This window comes from Apiospora marii (assembly GCF_038362585.1).
Source record: "Apiospora marii strain CBS 49790 chromosome Unknown utg000005l_segment0_segment0, whole genome shotgun sequence".
In the NCBI taxonomy this organism is placed as follows: Eukaryota; Fungi; Ascomycota; class Sordariomycetes; order Amphisphaeriales; family Apiosporaceae; genus Apiospora; species Apiospora marii.
This window is the reverse complement of record NW_027117377.1, coordinates 306,610-325,187: the sequence shown is the minus strand read 5'-3', so window position 1 is coordinate 325,187 and position 18,578 is coordinate 306,610. Positions and strand designations below refer to the sequence as shown.

At 57.5% G+C, this 18,578-nt stretch overlaps 7 protein-coding genes across 7 annotated transcripts; 4 read left to right on the top strand and 3 right to left on the bottom strand.

The window, feature by feature from the left end:
- Positions 1-1,304: 1,304 nt before the first annotated feature.
- PG985_008003 (histone deacetylation protein Rxt3) lies at positions 1,305-5,118 on the top strand (the record flags this gene model as incomplete). The annotated part of the gene is made up of 2 exons (XM_066827771.1): positions 1,305-3,814; positions 3,879-5,118. 2 exons carry the CDS (start codon positions 1,305-1,307, stop codon positions 5,116-5,118), a joined length of 3,750 nt encoding a protein of 1,249 aa, XP_066682683.1.
- Positions 5,119-8,592: 3,474 nt separating this feature from the next.
- On the top strand, positions 8,593-9,499 carry PG985_008002 (uncharacterized protein; the record flags this gene model as incomplete). The annotated part of the gene is made up of 2 exons (XM_066827770.1): positions 8,593-8,994; positions 9,056-9,499. 2 exons carry the CDS (start codon positions 8,593-8,595, stop codon positions 9,497-9,499), a joined length of 846 nt encoding a protein of 281 aa, XP_066682682.1.
- A 1,040-nt stretch (positions 9,500-10,539) lies between these two features.
- On the top strand, positions 10,540-11,279 carry PG985_008001 (uncharacterized protein; the record flags this gene model as incomplete). Its single annotated transcript, XM_066827769.1, has 3 exons — positions 10,540-10,799; positions 10,846-11,030; positions 11,137-11,279. 3 exons carry the CDS (start codon positions 10,540-10,542, stop codon positions 11,277-11,279), a joined length of 588 nt encoding a protein of 195 aa, XP_066682681.1.
- Positions 11,280-11,718: 439 nt separating this feature from the next.
- PG985_008000 (uncharacterized protein) lies at positions 11,719-12,492 on the bottom strand (the record flags this gene model as incomplete). Its single annotated transcript, XM_066827768.1, has 1 exon — positions 11,719-12,492. One exon carries the CDS (start codon positions 12,490-12,492, stop codon positions 11,719-11,721), a length of 774 nt encoding a protein of 257 aa, XP_066682680.1.
- Positions 12,493-14,773: 2,281 nt separating this feature from the next.
- Positions 14,774-16,243, top strand: PG985_007999 (uncharacterized protein; the record flags this gene model as incomplete). Its single annotated transcript, XM_066827767.1, has 3 exons — positions 14,774-15,448; positions 15,520-15,831; positions 15,887-16,243. 3 exons carry the CDS (start codon positions 14,774-14,776, stop codon positions 16,241-16,243), a joined length of 1,344 nt encoding a protein of 447 aa, XP_066682679.1.
- Positions 16,244-16,616: 373 nt separating this feature from the next.
- On the bottom strand, positions 16,617-17,248 carry PG985_007998 (uncharacterized protein; the record flags this gene model as incomplete). Its single annotated transcript, XM_066827766.1, has 3 exons — positions 16,617-16,693; positions 16,837-16,988; positions 17,070-17,248. The coding sequence occupies 3 exons, from the start codon at positions 17,246-17,248 to the stop codon at positions 16,617-16,619; spliced, it is 408 nt and encodes a 135-aa protein (XP_066682678.1).
- Positions 17,249-18,026: 778 nt separating this feature from the next.
- Positions 18,027-18,475, bottom strand: PG985_007997 (CVNH domain-containing protein; the record flags this gene model as incomplete). The annotated part of the gene is made up of 2 exons (XM_066827765.1): positions 18,027-18,213; positions 18,291-18,475. The coding sequence occupies 2 exons, from the start codon at positions 18,473-18,475 to the stop codon at positions 18,027-18,029; spliced, it is 372 nt and encodes a 123-aa protein (XP_066682677.1).
- Between the last annotated feature and the right edge of the window lie 103 nt (positions 18,476-18,578).

Genomic DNA, 18,578 nt, shown 5'->3' with positions numbered 1-18,578 from the left:
GCATCGTCAGTGTCGTCTGAGTTGGCGCCGTTGGGCAGTTTCCCGCTAAAAGGACGATCAATTCCTTCGAAGGGGACAAGTACGTACATGCGGTATTGACGCGCTACCGGGTCCATCCCACCCACACCCACACACAATCCAGCCTGTCCCTCCTCCAATCCCTCCTTTTTTTGCGCCCTTCTTGCTTCCCTGGAGCTAGGTTGCTGCTAGGCTTGTGCCAGCTTGCAGGCTTAGGTTAGGTACCTCGAGTGCTTAGCTGGGCGCAGGCGTGCTCTTGGCCGCTCACCAAAGGTACTTCTGCATTTACTGTCTACCTCCACAAGCAGCAAGCAGGGCCTGCCAGCCTGCATCTCATCTGCACGCCGCCGAACTACCCGTCTCAAACCTTTTCAAGGTTCTGCAAGGGAAGGGGAGCGAGGGGGGGGGGGGAGAGAGCGAGGGGAGAAACCCAGAGGAGAGCCCCAAAAAGCTGCGCAACGCTGCATGGATGTAGGCTACCTTGCTTTGCTTGTGCTTGGCCGGGCCCGCAGCCCATCGAATCGCCTTTTGCAGGACAGACTAACTGACTCCCGCGCTTGGTCCCAATCCCCGTCTTTTTTCCCAGCCAAGTCACTATTGATTTTTCCCATACCGCACATTGCATTGCACTTTGACATCCTCGCCCATTTCACTGCTGCTACTACTACCTTTTTTCCCCTTCCGTATCACCAACAGCTTCGAGGTCGTCGCGTGTTGTCTAGCTGTGTGCTCATCTTGCCCTTGCTTTGGCCGACCGAGTATAATCGTAGCATGCTGCACCTCTTTGCCGTGTCTACCTAATTGCGGTTTCGTTGAGAGACGCCCTAAGAAACGGATTCGACCACGGAAAACCCGACTGGTGACGCTGGGTTCGTCCATAAAACAAAACCACCAACACTAGCACGCGTGCATGAGACCAAGAGAGAGAGTCGTGTTCTCGTTGTCGCCTACCACTCGTCGACCGATTTCCTTCCCGACTTTGGCCCTGCACGGCTCTACTACGAGACTTGAACCCGACGACGACGATAACAACGACGACGACGACGGCGAAACAAGCAACGGTCGAGACCAAGAAAGCATTGGAGCTTGTCGGGTTTTGGGTTCCCCCAAGTTTCCCAATCACGGGGGAGAAAAAGAGCTTAGCTGCCAAAACGTAGGAGGGAAGGTACCTGCAAAATCATAGTCGGGTTCCAGAAGCCGGGCCTGGTTTTGGTTTGGTTTGGCCTTGGGGGGGAAAGGACTGGGAATATCCACCGCGACAATTCTTGTTTGTTTTTCCCGGCGCCATGGATTCACGACAGCAACTTCATCATCAACAACCACCACCGCCACACTTGCAACAGCAGCAGCCCCAACCACAACCCATCGGCGTGCCTTTTACTCGCAACGCCGTCGCCTCGCCGCCCTACGGCCGCTCGCCCTTCCCGCACCAGAACCCTGCGACCACACCCTCGCCCTACCCGCCTGCATCGCATCCGCAGGCGCATCCACCCCCGACGAGTCCTGCAGGTTCGGCGGCCGGTGCGTATGAGCACCAGCACCAGCGACACCCGTCCGACCCCGGCTTCTTCGCGCATCAAGCCGCACGACCGACTTATGCCCCTGAGCCCGTCTCGCATCCGGTACATTCGCATTCGCGACACCCGAGCACGTCGTCATTAGGCGGCCACCCCATCCATCGCAACATGGCGCCACCTTCACCGCCCCCGACCTCGCAACAACAACACCCTCAACAATCACAGCCGCCCCCACAATCGCAAATGCCGCCGGCAGGACACCCCATGAACCACTATGGGCACCCATCCGCATCGAGAGGACCCCCGGTCAATCTGGGACCGCCGAGCGCGTTCCCCGCGGGTCGAGAGCTTCCTGCGCTGAACTCCATCCCCAGAACAGGAAACGCGGGCGGAAGTATGTCGATATCAGCAATGCTGGGCGGCGGTGCCCCTGCCCACCGAGAACCGACACCGGGCCACCCGTCCAACCACACGGCGTTCCCTCCCCCGCCGACTACGAGTGCTGCTGGGCCCGGGCCCGGGCCTGCGTATGCGGGCTCGGTGCATGCCTCGCCCAGGATGCAGAATGCGACCGAGTACAACGGCTATGCCCGAGGGCCGCAGACGCCGCCTGAACACGTCCGCCCGTACGACGCGAGGGATCAAAGAGGTAGCGTCGCTGGCTCACCTCCTCAGGCCATGTATGGGACCCCTGAAGTGGCGCGCTTCGGCACGCCGCAGGCGTATCCTCAACGAGGGCCACCTATGGGCGGTCCCGGCGACGACAGGCGAGACCCGAGCGGGAGGATGGCTGCTGCCAGTGTGCCCCCGAGGCCGAGCAGTCAGCCGAGGGCTTACGGTGGCATGCCTGGGCGGCCGGTAGAGATGGGACGCGGGCCCCCTCCGCAGCCACAACCACAGCCTGGCGAGCAGATGTTCGGACGACGCGAGGAGATGCGACCAGGGCAACAAGAGTACAACCCCGAGCGGGCGCCGCGGCCCATGACATTTGAAGAGCAGAGGAGGTTGATGGACCGCGACCGCGAGATCCGAGAACAAATGGACAGAGAGGCCGAGTACCGCGAGAGGGAGCGCATGGAGAGGGCGCGATTCGAAGAACAACAGCGACCGTTCATGGCGGAGCGGGAAAGGATGGAGCGCGACCGCATGGAACGAGACAGGATGGAAAGAGAGCGCGAACTGGATATGATGCGGGAGCACGGCATGAGGGAAAGGACGTCTTCCGATCCGAATCATCCTCACGCGCAGCGGCCGGTCGATTACGGTCCTCCAGGCCCCAACGGCCACGGGCCGCCTCAGGGGCCGCCTCCCTACGGCAGGATGGACCCGCGAGAAGCAGCTGCCTGGCAACAACAACAGCAGCAGCAGCAGCATCAACAACAGCAACAACAGCAGCAGCAACAGCGTCCTGGCTTTGACCAACCGCCACGGGGCCATTACGAGCAGCAGTACCCCGGCCAGCGACCAAATGACTACCCCGTCACCAACGGCCCTGTCTACGACCGCTATCCAGCCCATGCGCAACCGCCCATGGAGCGATACCCGCCGGGTGGGCCCCCTCCGCAAGGTATGCCAATGCCCCAACAGGGCCAGGCAGGCCCGCCGCCCCCTCAGCCGTACGACTCCCCTGAGCGACACAGGTTTGCCCAGATGCCGCCGCACCAACAGCAGCAGCAGCAACAGCAACAGCAGCCGCCGCCGCAACACCAACATCGACCGAGACCGAACGAAGAAGGGCCCCCTCCGCCCTCGATCGCATACAATGGTGGTGGAGGTGGACAAGGCACCCTGCTCTACGAGCCTGCGCGACAGCCCCGTCCCATGGACGATGGCCAGGCACCCCCTTTGATGCGCCAGCATTCCAACAACGGCCTCTTGGCCATCGGCGAGATCAACCGCAAGGGCCGTATCTCACCCCTGCCACAGGCGGTGCAGGGCGCACAGCCGCAACACCAGGGACCTGCGGGAGAGCCTGGCATCAAGAGCGAATTCGGCCGCATGTTTTCTGGCATAGGAAGCGGTGCTAGCGGTTTGGGTTTCTCGAGCCCAGTGCTCTCCGGCGCCACCATGTCCTTCACCGGCTCTGGACATGGTCGTCGAGACGATGTGGACCCCCCTCACGAAGGACCTCCAGAGCCGCCGGTCAAGGCCGTGCGGAAGCGCAACCGGAAAGCCAAGGATGTTGATGGCAAAGGCGAGGATGATGACAGCACCGGCCGGAACACCCCGATCGGCCGGACCAAGCGCCCCAAGACCCATGCTCATCATCACCATCACCAGTACGTATCATTGTCGCATCGCCCCCCCTTGCTCACTTCCTGCTAACTCTTCATGTTGAACTAGCCATCATCATCACCACCACCATGGGGCGGAGAGGACCACCTCTCCACTCCATGCCGGCAGCGCTCCGCTCAAGAACATGAAGTCGACCACGCCCATTCCCTCTCCGACCGGTCTGGGCAAGGACTTCGGCCTCACCCACAGCCACCAGATCCCGCGTTCCAACGGGAACGCCGCCCCGACTTCGGCCCCGAAGCAAGCCAGCAATACGACGCCCGTCATTGTCCCGAAAACGAAACGAAGCGTGAACTCCCAGGCAGTCCTGGACAGCGTCGCTCATAAGCCGCGCAAGCACCTGGGAGACGTCGTCTACGACTCCAGCCTCACACCCGCCAAGCTCATGTCGCCCTCGCGATTCGGCTTCGCCTCGACGCCGCGCCCGCTGCCCATGGCGATGATCCGGGATAACGAGAACTCGACGTTGACGGTGAAGATCCCGAGAGCGCATCTCACGACGGTGGCGCGCGAGGAGATTACGACGCGCCGGGCCATCTGGGGAACTGATGTATACTCAGACGACAGCGACGTGGTCGCCGCATGCATCCATGCTGGGTGGATCCGCGGAGAGTGGTCCAACGACATCGACACTGACCTGCTGGATCTGCGGGTGCAACCGGCGAAAGGCAAAGGCCGCAACGCCGCGGCGCCTGCTCCTACGGACAATGGCCCCCAGGAGGTTCTCACGTCGCCGCCGGCCACGGGACCGGTACAGGTACCTCATCACCGCGACTTGCACGTCACGCTTCTCATCCTGCCTTCGCTCGAGAAGTACACGAGCTCGACCCGGTTCGGCATTCAGAGCCGCGAGTTCGGGGGCACCTACAACGGGCGCAAGAGCAGCCACGACGGCATCAGCTTCATGATCACGGCCATTCGCTGGGTTGACGGCGCGGCGCCCCAGAGCCGGCTTAGAGGGAAGGCCCGGCGCGAGCGCATCCGGAAGGCCATGAGCGAGGTCCAGCGCGCCCACGTGCTCGACATTGGCGACTCCAAGAAGAGGAAGTCGAATTCGGGGTCGGCGACTGCGGTGGCCTCCTCGGTTACCAAGACTGGCAGCGTCGATGGCGATAAGGAGAACAGTCAGCCTACGATTGCCATCAATGGCAGCAATGGCATCGACACGAAAGCGTCACCCGCGGCTGAGAAGGCCAGTGACGATGAAGTCCGGGAACCCAGCAGCAATGAGGAAGGGCCTTCCAAGATGGAAGATGTGCAGACTGCCGAAACTGCCAAGGCCGCCTGAGCAACCTGTCGCCGGACTCATCGACATGAAAGAGAGAATGAGACAGAGAAGGTGTGTATATATACGACGTCACATGAAAACAGACGATTTCTTGGGTGGTGATGATCTACCGATAGTAGTCTCATCTACTACGGGCACGAAATAGGGAATGGGCGGACCGGACCGGGACAGATGGAGATGGGTTTTACGACGTATCTTGGATCTGCTTTATGAGGTCTCTCAAGACTCCCATCATCATCGCCATCAACGTTTTGAGTTGGTTGTTGTTGCTGTTGCTTTTTCGTTTCGCGAGAGATACCTTAGTCACAGGCTGGACTGGATGGTTCAATTTCCAACGGGTCATTCAGCATAGCGTGGGCGTTTACTTTTACAACAGCTATCTTCCAAAAGAGACTACTATTTATAACAATGACGAATAATATATTTTTGACGTTTCACCGTTCGCTTGGTGGTTTTCGCGTGTCTGTCTGCTCTTATGCTTCACGGTGACCTAGTTGGATGGTATGAGTTGGGGGAAAGAATGATTAGGGAAAGAGAGAAGAAAAGGTAGATAACTAGTGTCAACAGGCACCTACTCGAAATGACGCCCAAGAACAATAATATCACACCCTGTTGGAGGAGATGTTCGAACAGACCGGTGGACTGCAGGCCGTGGCCAATACCGTGAGTTGTCAGGGTCGATGCTCTCGACCGGCGCCAGGGGATAGACAAGATCTTTGGTTCTCGAGTTCATCAATCCTAAGTCCACTTTCACTGTATACCACGAGAGTGACTGAGTGCAGTCGCGAAACCCGCGATGGCCGCGATGCCGACATGACTAGCGACTAAATGAGGTTTCGTAAGTGCTTCAAAAGGGGCTACGATTCTCGGTGATTCGTGATTTTTGGGCAATTCCACTTCCACTTTCACCCCCTGAAACCCTGATATAACATCGTCAGAGCCGACTGCAATCCCCCATCGGAAGGCGGTATCTTTTTTTTCCTCGCAAACCCCAGGCTGGGTTCGTGACAAGGTCATGGAGTTTGAAGTCGTGCTGGCCAGCGCCTCCGTGGCAATGGCCGACGAACGGACAGACAGTGACTTATCGGAGCGTATAGTCTTGTTGTCGCAACATTTGGAGTAGCCGGCGGTGGGATGCCACCAGCAACGAGAACGACCTAACCCCAATGACGCGGCTTCGGTTCCATCCATCATGGTCCGGAGTGACCCGTTGCTATACCAGCTCGTCGCCGCCATCTTCCCAGCACGAGGCACGTGGGGTCGTTGATGACGCGGACGTCGGGGCGTACCTTGTCTACGATCCCCCGACGCTGGTACCCCTGCAAGATATGAAGAGACGCGGGGGGCAACGCTCTGGGGTACCCCAGGAGTTGCAAGAGATCCATCACCGACGGGGTCTGGACGGGGAAGCGCCAGAGGACGACCGGCTCATCCAAAGGAGGAGCTTTAGATAAGCTCGGATGCATCCGAATAGTACTACTTAAGACTAGAAGGTCTAGAGGCACCTGTGACCGTCTATTCATAGAAGAGTCACTCTGACGCCGACCCCCGTGATGCGCAGGTGGCTGTTGCCGTTAGTGAATAGCCCCGAGATGACGTGGACGGGAGTTTGAAGTGAAGGGGTTGTGCCGGAAGGCGTCCTGGTATGGCTAGCAGGCTCTTGACTGCATCTCAGCGAGCCCTCTGTGCAGAGGCAAAAAGAATCGTCACTGACGAGCTTGTGAATGATGCACCAGTCATGATAGCTGCCGTCGATCAAGTCCTGGCCTAGAAGAACTGCAAAGCGAGATAGAATATCCCGAGTAGGCCATACCGGTCGGACAGGGCCAATGGTATATATCCCACCCGCCAATTAGACATCAGGCCATTCCAAGCACGCCTCGCATGATGGCACGATGCCGCAGTAGCCGCTGGCGATGGATGGTCTGAAACCCAGGAACAGTCGGGGGGCTTGACCGTCGGCTGGAGCCCCAGCCTGACTGTACAGTAAACAATTCTCGGGTTTTCCCGCAGGATCCGACACGCGAGATGTTGTCGCGTCCCCGGCGGTTATGCTTTTACCACAAGTATATGCTTACTCGTTGGAGCCCTGGGTGCGTGAAACTTCTGGGGATACCCATTTGGATTTGCTTTTTCTCTTCTTTTTTCTTTGCTTACGTTTACACCGTTTCCAATGCCAAGGAGTCCTGGGCGGTCTCTTCGGATGATTGGGAGGGAGCGACAACTCGTGACACCGCTGGTCGGCCATTGGCTCGTTGGGAAGGGCCGGAGTCGCGGCCTGCGGGCCCGTTGTGCAACGGTGTCGCATTGGTGGTGGTGCTGCTGCTACTACCGGCCTGAGAGGCTAGGCCACAAGTTACTTAGGTCAGTTGATCGATATCGATAAAGTAGGCATAAGGTGCAAATTACCAACGGCGGCCGCACCTCCTCCATCCAGATGCGAGATCAGAAAGAGAAGGAAACAATAACCTGGAAGCAAATCAGACGCCTCATCAGTGTGCGACCCATCCCGGATCCTGGTGCGGTGATGTTGGCCCCCCAGATCTCGTCAGGTTCTTGGGCCAATGGGAGATCCGCGCCGATCCCCGAGTCTGGCCAACATCGCGTGAGCTCCCTCGCTTTCCCATGTCGCCATCATGCGTTGCAGTGCGCCGGCGCTCGCTTCCACTTGCGCATTGGCTCGTTGGCAGGCAAGGATTTCCCATCTTTTTGGCTTTTGGCTTTGAGGGGGTGGTTGCGAGGTTTGCCCAGGGGTCGGTGCTGAGGTGTTTCATCGCGAAACAAGGCCACTTCCACGCACCACCGCCGCCCCTGATTGGTCCGCCTCTTTGTTCTTCGCTCGTTCTTCGTCGCATCGTCTGGTGAATAAAACCCGTAAGATGCCATCGCCGAGTCGCGTTCGCTTGCCTCTCCCCCCCTGTGCCTGCTCTGCCCCCCGATGTTTCGGTAGTTGCGCCAAGACGGCAGGGATGGCCCTGTTCACGTCGCGCCGATGCGACTATTTTGGGGGATCCCTCTTGGCTGGACCGCCACATCGGGGCGGGCGGGGCGCCAAGACAAAACGCCGACGACGACGACGACGGTGACTGGCACCCATGGGCGCGCTGAAACCACCTGTCAACCGATTGCGCGAGGGAAACGTTTCCGAGACGAACGGGCTTCCGCATGGGTTGCTATGTAGCTAGTAGGTTAGTCGCGGGCTGAGCGGGCAGGCGCAGTGACAATGAGGTGAGCCTCAGCCGATAGACGGACCGCCCAATTGCATATAAGACGACTTCGTCCGTCCTTTTCTTGGCTTGGGGTTTTCCCTTGATAGTTCATCGGCTAGCCCAGGATCCTATCGACTCTTACATTCTTCACCACCTTTTTTTATTTTTATCTTCACTTCTTCGTCGCCGGTCCGACTCACTTTTTTGTCTGTATATACCTTGTTGACTATTTTCCCGTTACCAACTACAACCCCCTTCCATCAAGATGCAGCTCTCCAACCTCTTCGTCTCGGCCCTCCTGGCCCTGTCCGTCTCCGCCGCCGACGGCGACAACAAGGACTCCGGCAAGAAGGGCGACGGCCAGCAGAGCGTGGGCAAGCAGTGTTTCCAGATGGCCAAGTGGGAGATGATGACGGCGCTGTCGGCCAACGACACGGCCCTGGCCGCCAAGTTCCACAGCAACCAGACCCAGATCGACGCCTTCAAGAAGAAGGCCGCCGACGTCGACACCAAGCTCAAGGCCATGATGGCCAACGCCACCCTCGTCGGCGAGTGCGCCACCATCAACGCCGAGGCCCGCGAGAAGGGCGAGTGCGGCAAGATGAAGTTCGCCGAGAAGATGATCGCCATGGCCGGCAACGACACCATGCTGCAGGCCAAGTTCAAGGTGAGCCTCAGCCCAATCTCAGTAGCCTATCAATATATCTCCATGCTAATGATGTAAACAGAACAACCAAACCAAGATCGACGACTTCAAGACCAAGGCCACCGCCGCCAAGGCCGACCTGGCCGCCATGCAGGGCAACGCCACCCTGACCAGCTTCTGCTCCGTCCAGGACACCAAGCAGGAGTGCCGCAAGATGGCCTCGATGCAGAAGCAGGAGGCCATGGCCAAGAACCAGACCTGGCTCGACGCCAAGTTCAAGGGCGACGAGACCAAGATCAAGGCCTTCCAGGACAAGGCCGCCAAGGGCCAGGCCCAGCTCGACGCCATGATGAAGAACTCGACCCTCATGGACACCTGCAAGACCCTCACCCAGGCCCAGGCCCAGGGCGCCACCGGCGCCGCCAAGGACGACAAGAAGTCGGCCGCCCCCGCCGCCCTCGACGCCCTGAGCGGCGTCATCACCGCCGCCTTCGCCGTTGCCGTCGCGGGCGCCGTCATGCTCTAGAGTCGGGAGGGACTGTGTTTTGTTTTGGTAGACCAGAAAGAGTCGGGTCGAATCCGAATCCCATAAATTCGGCTCGCTCTAGTAGAAAAACAAAACAGACTCAACACCAACATACTTCTCCTATTTGCTTACCACGTCCGATACCCCCCGATAGGCAATCCAGCCTGATGATTACCTCCTACCATCCTTCTTTCCTAGTTTAGCGATGGTTGGCGATGTAGAATGAAAATGTTCACTTAATACGCAAATAATTACGCCCACATAATGATCTTGTAATTACCTTCCTGAAGACTAAGTGAGCGCTTGTGTTTCGCAATGTTTGTCGCCGGTACTGTAAGGGGTGGTGGTAAGCTCAATAAACTGTCAAGACGCTGACTTGACAACGTCGTCCTTTAGAGGGCCGGGTTGGCCGGTTGGTTAGAGCACCGGTTACAGCACCGTGACAGGTACTACGCTTTATTGTCCCCCTTCTCAACAATGAAGTCCAATGGTTCGTGGTGCTTGACGGGCTTTATATTCTGTTTTAGAGTCAGCAGTCTTGGGAGTGACTGGCTGAGAAAAATCGTCACTTGTCTTGAGGACCTCTCCCATAGAGGCTGAATTCGTAGACCAAGACAAGCACCCAGCCAGGAATACCGATGATGGACTTCTCCGAGTCGGTTTCCCATCATCCTTATGTGCATTGATCTGGGTACTTGTTGACAAGTGACTCTGTGCTGTCAAGCTGCTTGTGTGTCAGTATGAGTAATCCTAAATAGATCATACGTGTGGAATAAGTAATCCCAAATACGTTTGGAATAACCAGTTACACTAGACGCTTCAGTATTACGCAGTTGGAATAACCACGCGTACACTACCTTCGGGAGCCTACTGTTCAGAGATGGCCCAGTCGAATAATCACCGACTTGCAGTTTCTGTCCCTCGCCTCAATTCATTCCCATCCTCTGACCCAAACGAACCATCCATCTTCTCACCATCTACAATCCCCCCATAAACACGATAATCCCGGGATTCCAAAAGAGCCAGCCTTCGTCTTCATCATGACCCCGTCGAACCCCATCGTCGCCAACGCCATCGCGGCCATGATGGCCATGGTAGCCATGCTCGCCCTCGCCGCTACGCCCGTCGCCGCCGCCGCCCAGGACGCCGCCCTGGCGAAGCGAGGCATCGGCTGGCTGTACGACTACTGCGACGACGACTGGGCCATCATGCCCCTTACTACTTTACCGGCAAATGCAACGTCACCCATCCCGAGGCGAAGCGCGACTGGCTCTCCATCGACCTCACCGGGTGCTACACCGTCACCGACGACGGATTCCTGTCTGTCGATAATGGACGAGTGTAAGTGCTATTGACGATGTTCTTTCTGCCTTGCCGGATCTCATGCTGACTGCTGGCGACGACAGCGGTGGCATGGACAAGCGATGTGACCGCTGCAGCCGCTGCACCTTCCTCGAGGATGACGTCTGCATGATGTGCAGCTGTTCTGTCAAGGACGGCAGTTACAAACATTGGGCCATCAAGGATCTGGGTGTGTATTCCATCCATCAATCACCCTTTTCAACAAGCTTCAATGCCACTTTGATCGCGGCGCCCACCCTTTGTACGGATTGACACTAACGCGGGCGAAACTGCAGACGACGACCTCCGAGTCGACTGGGACAATGATCGCATTTGCTGCGGCGAGTGGTGGGGTGGCCCTTACTGCGGCTTCCGTGGCAAGCCTCCCAAGCCGGCCGTTGCGGGCCAGATCAACTACCTCCCGACGCTGTGGCCTTGAGATGCCGGACCGAGATACCAAAGGACACGGGAGAAGGGAAATGTGGTTACAAGGATGGAGAGAACATAGATCAGTGCCTGCGAGGTGGCATCATATGATGTAACGAAGGGTGATTACAAGCATCTCATAAGTAGATCAGAGACAGACTGCCGTTACTTCGGCTTCTCAATGCATTGATCCCCGAAGTATCTCGGGTTCTTTCACCTTGGGCAATGGGGAATTTGCCAGGAAATGTGCAAATGCAAATGGTATCATTAGACCAACTATCGTGTACAGTGTGGGTATCATCAAGCATCATCCAAATGTCAGCCAGCCAAGGCACCGTCCCCCGGCAGCCAATAGGCAGTCTGCCGGGCTGCCGTAGCTTCTGCTGACCAAGCGCAAACAAATAATCGCATCAAGCAACATCAACATCATTAAATCGTCAACAACGGTCGGCTCACTCCAGCCAAGCCCAACTCATCAACACCCGCCCGCTGTCCTCAGGCGCCAACTGCGTGAACACGCTGATAGTCACGTCCAGATCCGTCGGCTGGCACCCCGTGCAGCGGTCCACCACCGTGACATCGACAGAACGGTTCCCTCCTCCTGAGCCCTCCTTGTAGTCCCGCTGGATGCGGATCTTCTTGCCGCAGAGCGGGTTCGCATTCGAGTTGCCGCCGGCCCCGCGGTTCGCGCCCGCGGCGTCAAAGGTGATGTGGCTGACGGCAGCGATGGCGTCGCCGTCGCTCGACGTGATGCCGCAGGCGCCCAGCCCCGGGCCGTAGTAGGTTAGGTCGCCGGTGAAGACGCCGTGGTTGGAGGGCAGCGGCAGGTTCTTGGTCGAGTTCTTGTTGTGGGACAGTCCGACGCCGAGACCGACGGCCAGGGCGAGTATGAAGACGAGGAGCAGGACGGCCGCGAGGCAGAGCAGGAGGAACCGGCGCGAGCGGCCGCCTAGGTACGTGCGGTGCGGGGGCAGGACGGCGTCGAGGCGTCGCTGCAGGGCGGATCGCGGTTGCGGGGCCTGCGAGGATGCTGGCGCTATCCCTTCTTCTTTGGCGGGCGCATGCTGGGTTCCGTCGCTGGGGGCACGAACGAACAGAGGCGCATTCTTGCGGCGCGGCAATTCCTTGAGTCGGTCCAGAAACGAGGCCCGAGGCGGGTGGCTGGGTGTCTCCCAATCGGGCGTCTGGTAGACGGGCTGCTGCTGCGACGGCTGAGGCTCGGTCATGTTGATGCACTGCGCGGATCGACTGTTATATTGAAGGGGCGGCAGTTCGCAATTGGGGTTGCCGTCTGGTCATGAGAAGGGAAAGGGAAGTGAAGGGATTCCCATGGCAGTTACACACGGAGTGCGCCAAAAGTTGGCATTGCCCGGTCCATGGCTGGCGCCCAAAATCAAGGCAGGATGCATGCGCAAGAATCCAGGTTTGGATGCGACGTGACGACAAACATGCCACCCCGAAGCAGGTCTAGCCTGATTGCCTGCTAAGCGCTGCTGGCTGGTGAGCCACCTTAGGCCACTTTTAGGCCTGGAGCCACTGAATTATCAGCCACTACGGGCTGTGGAGTACGGTAGAGCCAAGACCTGCCAGTGCCAGTGCCCCCGCCAAACCCCTGGCGGGAGCCCCTGTAGACTAGACTTCTGGGGCCTAGGCTGGCCAATAATTCGATGCTCTGTCTGATTCACCGCCAACGCCATCGAATATTGGCAGGATCTGCTGAACATCGTCAATATGGCCCGAAAGTCCCGTCAGGTAATCTTAAAACGATCAACAACAAAAGCAAGTCAGCAAAATGTTCGTCATCGGGGATACTGAGATCGCCAATCTTCTTTTCTTCATAGATTTTACGAACTCAATGGCCATACGGAGGTCAACATGCCGAATTTTCTGTCCAAAGCCGGCATATGGCGAGCATGAGTCGCCGCCCGGCCTTTGCCGTCTCGTTCAGAAGATTGGAGTCTGGTAATAAGTGGTCTTCAAATTCTAGGGGGGCCCATGTCCATGTAGGTGCTTGTTTTTTTCTCTCATTCTCTCACTCGCTCATCTCCCCTGACCCTGACCGAGCCGCCGACAGTCACCCCGGACAGGTGCATCGCGGTGGGTAGAAATCGCCAATCCCTATTAACCGCCCTAAGCTTCTTCAACCTCGAGCCCACCACGTGCTCGGCAACAGCGATCGCTTCTGTTCCTGGTCTGGGGTTACACTCTACAACTCTTGCCATGCAGCAGTTCGGCCGACCCGGTCACTTCATTGTGTCGTCTACTCAGCGAGATGCGATGCTCTGCATCCAGCCGTTCGAGGCGGTTGGATATGACGGATTGCCCGGCATCCAGTTACTTATGCAGAGAGCCCAGCCCATTCATCAGACTACACAACTCGCGACAAGAGCGGGAGACCAGAAGCAAACCACTCTGATTGGGCAGCAACGAAGCTTATTAGTAGCCAGATAAGTGGGCGGTCGTGGATATCCAGTCACTTGTCACCAGGCCCAGGGTGGTGATCTACGTCGACCTGACCCGGAACGGGAGGCCGACTACTTTCCCATCTGGCTAAATGACCAGAAATGAACCCCCCCTCCCTGAACCAGCCAATCGCGCGTGGGGGCCAGGCAGTGACGTTGCCCGTACCAAGCACTTGGGTGGCCAGGGTCTGATTAGTGAGGGACGATTGCCAGATTAGCTCCCACTAATCTGTTCAACTGTCAGGGGCCTGGGGTCCTATAAATGTGGGGGATCCCGCACGCCCGTCTCTGTCTCTTGTGCCTTTCGCAGCAGGTGACGAGATAAGCGACTCTGCTCTGGTGCGATGGAACCAGCATAACTGCTTGTGCTACGCTTCGCCACTAGAAATCCTTCGGGTCAAATCTTACACAACGTCAGCTTATGATCTCTCCCCTGCAATGCACACCGGTCAAGAGGTCCTGACGTTGCATTGAGCTGGATCCCGAGCGTCTCCAGGCGGGATCCGACCACAAACGACGGACGAGTGAACTGTGATGCTATATACCCTGATCCGTGATGTGCACAAGGGGTGCCATGTAGCCGACCGAATCTGGCCATCCTCATTTATTGGTCCACTCTTCCTCCTCTAGCATCTACACAAGTCAGTATCCCGGTAGAAGGAAGGTTTCTTACCCCGGAACCCTCACCTGAGGTTAACCCGCACGGGACACTGACTGCCGATGGTTCTTGGCCTTTTTCTGGGAGGCGTTATGGGACTTATCGACACCGTGAGGGGAGGGACGCGACGTTGCTACCCGTCGCCCCCGTAATACTTCGGCTTCCGCGTCCCTAAGGAGGATGGGGTAGGAGAAGGAGGGGGCTCTTGTTACAAAAACTGGGCGTGGGAGGGAAAAGAAAGGCAATACATCTTGAGAAGATTTAACTGCGGTGGCTGTCCACTATATATCTTCCAATCTCTTGTTCCGGAGAGCCAGCCCGCCCAGCACCAAGAGATCTCGGCTCTTGCCTTCCTGAAACTGCAACCTTCACCGAACCGTTCCAGCCATGGCTTCCTCCCTCTTCCGGTCCACTCTGACGGCCGCGGCGTCACTGCTGCTGCTCCTGTCCGCCTCGCCGCCCCTGTCGCTGCCACTTGGCGTCCAGGCCGCGCCCACGCCGGGCCTGTCCTTCGTCGCCAACCCGGACGCCACCCACATCGTGCCCGACAGCTACATCATCAAGTACAAGCAGGGCCTCAGCCACGAGGTCATCCGGCAGAGCCACCAGTCGGCCGCCGACCTGCTGGGCCTGGACCCCGACCGGGTGGTGGGCGCCGCCGCCGTCCCTATACTTTCTACCGCCTCGGCCGTGACGGGCGCCGACCCCAACTTCCTGCTCAACTTCTTCAACATCAGCAGCAGCTTCTACGGCGTCCACGTCCGCGCCGACCACCCCACCGTCCGCCGCATCGCCCAGGACCCGGCCGTCGAGTACGTCCTGTACGACACGTACGTCACGCACGCCGGCGACAACAGCGAGGCCGTCCGCCAGTCGGGCGCCGTCGCCAGCCTCGCCCGTATCTCGCAGTCGCAGCCCCTCGATAGCAAGGAGGGGGACTACCGGTACGACAGCTCGGCCGGCGAGGGGGTGACTGTGTATGTCATCGACTCGGGCATCTACGTCGACCACCCGGAGTTTCAGGGGCGGGCGCACCACGGGTACAACGCCATTGATCGGAATGTGAGTTACTATGCCACCGCGAAAGAAGAAGAAAAGTCATAGGGAAAAAAAACTGACCAACGTGTCTACAGTCCAACTCGGAAGACGACAACGGCCACGGCACCAACGTGGCGGGCATCGTGGGCAGCGCGACGTACGGCGTGGCCAAGAAGGCCGAGATCGTGGCGGTGAAAGTGCTGGACAAGGAGAGCTGGGGCTCCTGGTCCGGCATCATCGACGGCATGCAGTGGGCGGCCGACGACGCCAAGTACCGCCGCCGCAACGTCGGCCGCGCCGTCATCAACATGTCCATCCAGAGCGACCGCGTCGACGCCATGAACGACATGCTCGACGCCATCCACGACGACGGCATTCCCGTCGTCGTCTGCGCGGGCAACTACAACGTAAGAACCAACCCATAGAAGAAACAACAAGGACACTGGCTAACTGAAAATACAGAAAGACGCCTCCTCCGTCTCGCCCGCGTCGGCCCCCTCCGCCATCACCGTCGGCGCCATCGACAGCGACGACAAGAAGGCCAGCTTCTCCGACTACGGCGCCGACGTCGACATCTTCGCGCCGGGCGTGAGCGTCATCAGCCTGTCGAAAAACGGCGGCACGAGCACCTACAGCGGCACCAGCCAGGCCGCGCCGCACGTCGCGGGCATCATCGCCCTGCTGATGAGCGGCGAGGGCATGCAGGACCCCGACGACATCGCGTCGCGGATCCGCAGCATGGCCGAGGACACGGGGGCGTCGGTGAGGGAGAACACGCATAACACGACCAACTTGATTGCGAACAATGGGTTCAAATAGGAAAAGGAAACAGGGCAGCATTTCAGATTGTTTAGGGTGTGGGTTCCGGCGCGCGGCGTTGCGTTTTATGTCTCCGGGTTTAAAATGAAATGAGGAAAAACAACAGAATGATCATGCAATTGGTTATGAGGCTCATCGCTGGTCAGTCACGGGAGGAACATCATTTTTAGATTTTTATTTCGCGAGAATTATGCCAGTAAAGTATTTCATGCCGGTCTTTCTTCACTACTAGGCCTCATAATCGACCTTTTTCTGTTCCCGGACGGTGCCAGGCTCTCGTTACTGCCGATTCACGAGAGAGAGAAGCCGCTCGATGGCATCATGCTGTTTAGCTGAGTGTCGGTAGCCGATGAAGGAAATCGGTTGCATTTCCTTACTTGGAGTCGGGGCACTGGACGCCGTCCAGGCCGAAGCAGCTCAGGTAGCCGTTGTGGTTCGTCATGGCATCGTCTGATAGAGGTTTCGTTAGCATAAGCAAGCAGTTATTTGCGGATAGCAGAAGGTTTATTCGACAGCAGAAGGGTTATTCGACAGCAGAAGGGTTATTCGACAGCAGAAGGGTTATTCGACAGCAGAAGGGTCATTCGACTTACCCAGGCCACGCTCGGTGGTGACGTAGTTGCCATTCTTGTCCTTGCAGTCGCAGGTCAGGCGGAGCTGGTCGGTGTTGCAGTTCTTGCACTTGACGAGGCCCTGGCCCCACTGCTCGGGCTGGAGGGCGCCGCTGTCGTCGACGCCGTAGCAGCTAGATATGATTGTCAGTTTCTCTTGTGTTCATTTTGACGTGAAACCCCCAGGCAGAGACTGTTGATGGAGGGGAACTTACGCATCCAGAGAGGCATGGCTGCAGACACTCTTGCCGTTGTTGTCGAGGCAGTGACCCTGGAGATACCGAACCTGGGGCTGGGGGTTCCAGAGCTCCCACTCCGAGCACGTGCTCTCGATGGGGCCGTCGGCGAAGGCGAAGCCAACGGTGAAGGCGAGGATGGAAGCGAAGATCTTCATGGTGATTGAGAGAAGATTTGGTGGTGAGGGCAGAGTATAGTGGAAGGGTTCGGAGATGATGTTGAGTCGAAGCTGTCGGAACACGTGGATGTAAAGGAAAAGAAGAGTGGCACCGGGTAAGGAATTGTTAATTGACTAAATAGAAGTTGTAACTGCATTGAATAATGTACATCTATGAGGCTCGTTGAATACTAGGGAGGCAGTCACATTGAATTAACATGGCACTGCATACGCACATCTTTACGCACAACTTGTATTCAATCAGATTGACGTAATTCCAATCGTACTCTCTTGTTACCCAATGATGACTAGTTAAGTAAACACCCAGATAACGATCCTGTTGGCGTATAATGATTGCAGCATCAACTCCGACCTATCCTGACACATTGTTTTCATACCCTTTCGATATGGACCACATATAAAGTCCTAACGCAGTTTAGACTTAATAACTTCGCAAGAAACATGGTGAGACAGCTTATGCATATTTTCTATTACTATCCCTAGGCAAGTCTGCTATGATCTCCTTTTACAAAATGTCAGATCCTTCAACGGAGCATACGAGGAGACCAGTCGGCAACAACGTGGCAGCCACTCATATTCCCGGGTATGAACCAGCAAACCACTGGTGAGCCCACGGTTAGTTGTTGGGGTGTCTAGCACAGATATGGTGCAGTTAGACCGAAGCAACTCAACGCGCCCCCGGTGACCGTCACAGTATCGTCTGTTACGAGTTATTATCGATTAGCATAGGCAGAGTTCAATATTGTTGTTTGCTGCTCTAGATGTCCGGCAAGATTGATCGGTAGATCGACTTACTTAGATCAGTCGTGGTGCCCTGGTAGTTGTTGGCGCGGTCTCTGCATTGGCAGTACATGCTGGACCCCTGAAGAGTGCAGCCCTGGCAGTTCCGGAGGCCGGCCCCGTTTTCTGAAGGCTGGAGCTGGCCGTTGATGTCGGTGAAGCAGCTGCCCTCTACTGTCAATTTCTGCCGACTGAACCACGTTCCCGAGTGGACGTGCAAGGGGATGGTTCAAATACGTACGCATCGAGCGGCAGTTCGCTACAGACGACGTTGTTGGCGTTATCCGGGCAATTTGCTTTGAGAAACCACTCCCATGGGCCGGGGTTCCACAGCTTCACATCTGAGCAGTCCGGCCAGACAGGGCCATCCGCGGCGGCAACAAGGCCGCTGGCGCTGATGAGAGCGACGATAGAGGCAACGATCATCATGATGAACTTGAATCGATGAAATGATTTTGAAAGATGATGAATTTCTAGTTGGGTTTACCGGGAAGATTGGACCCGAAATTGGGCATTAAGGGAAGTCAGG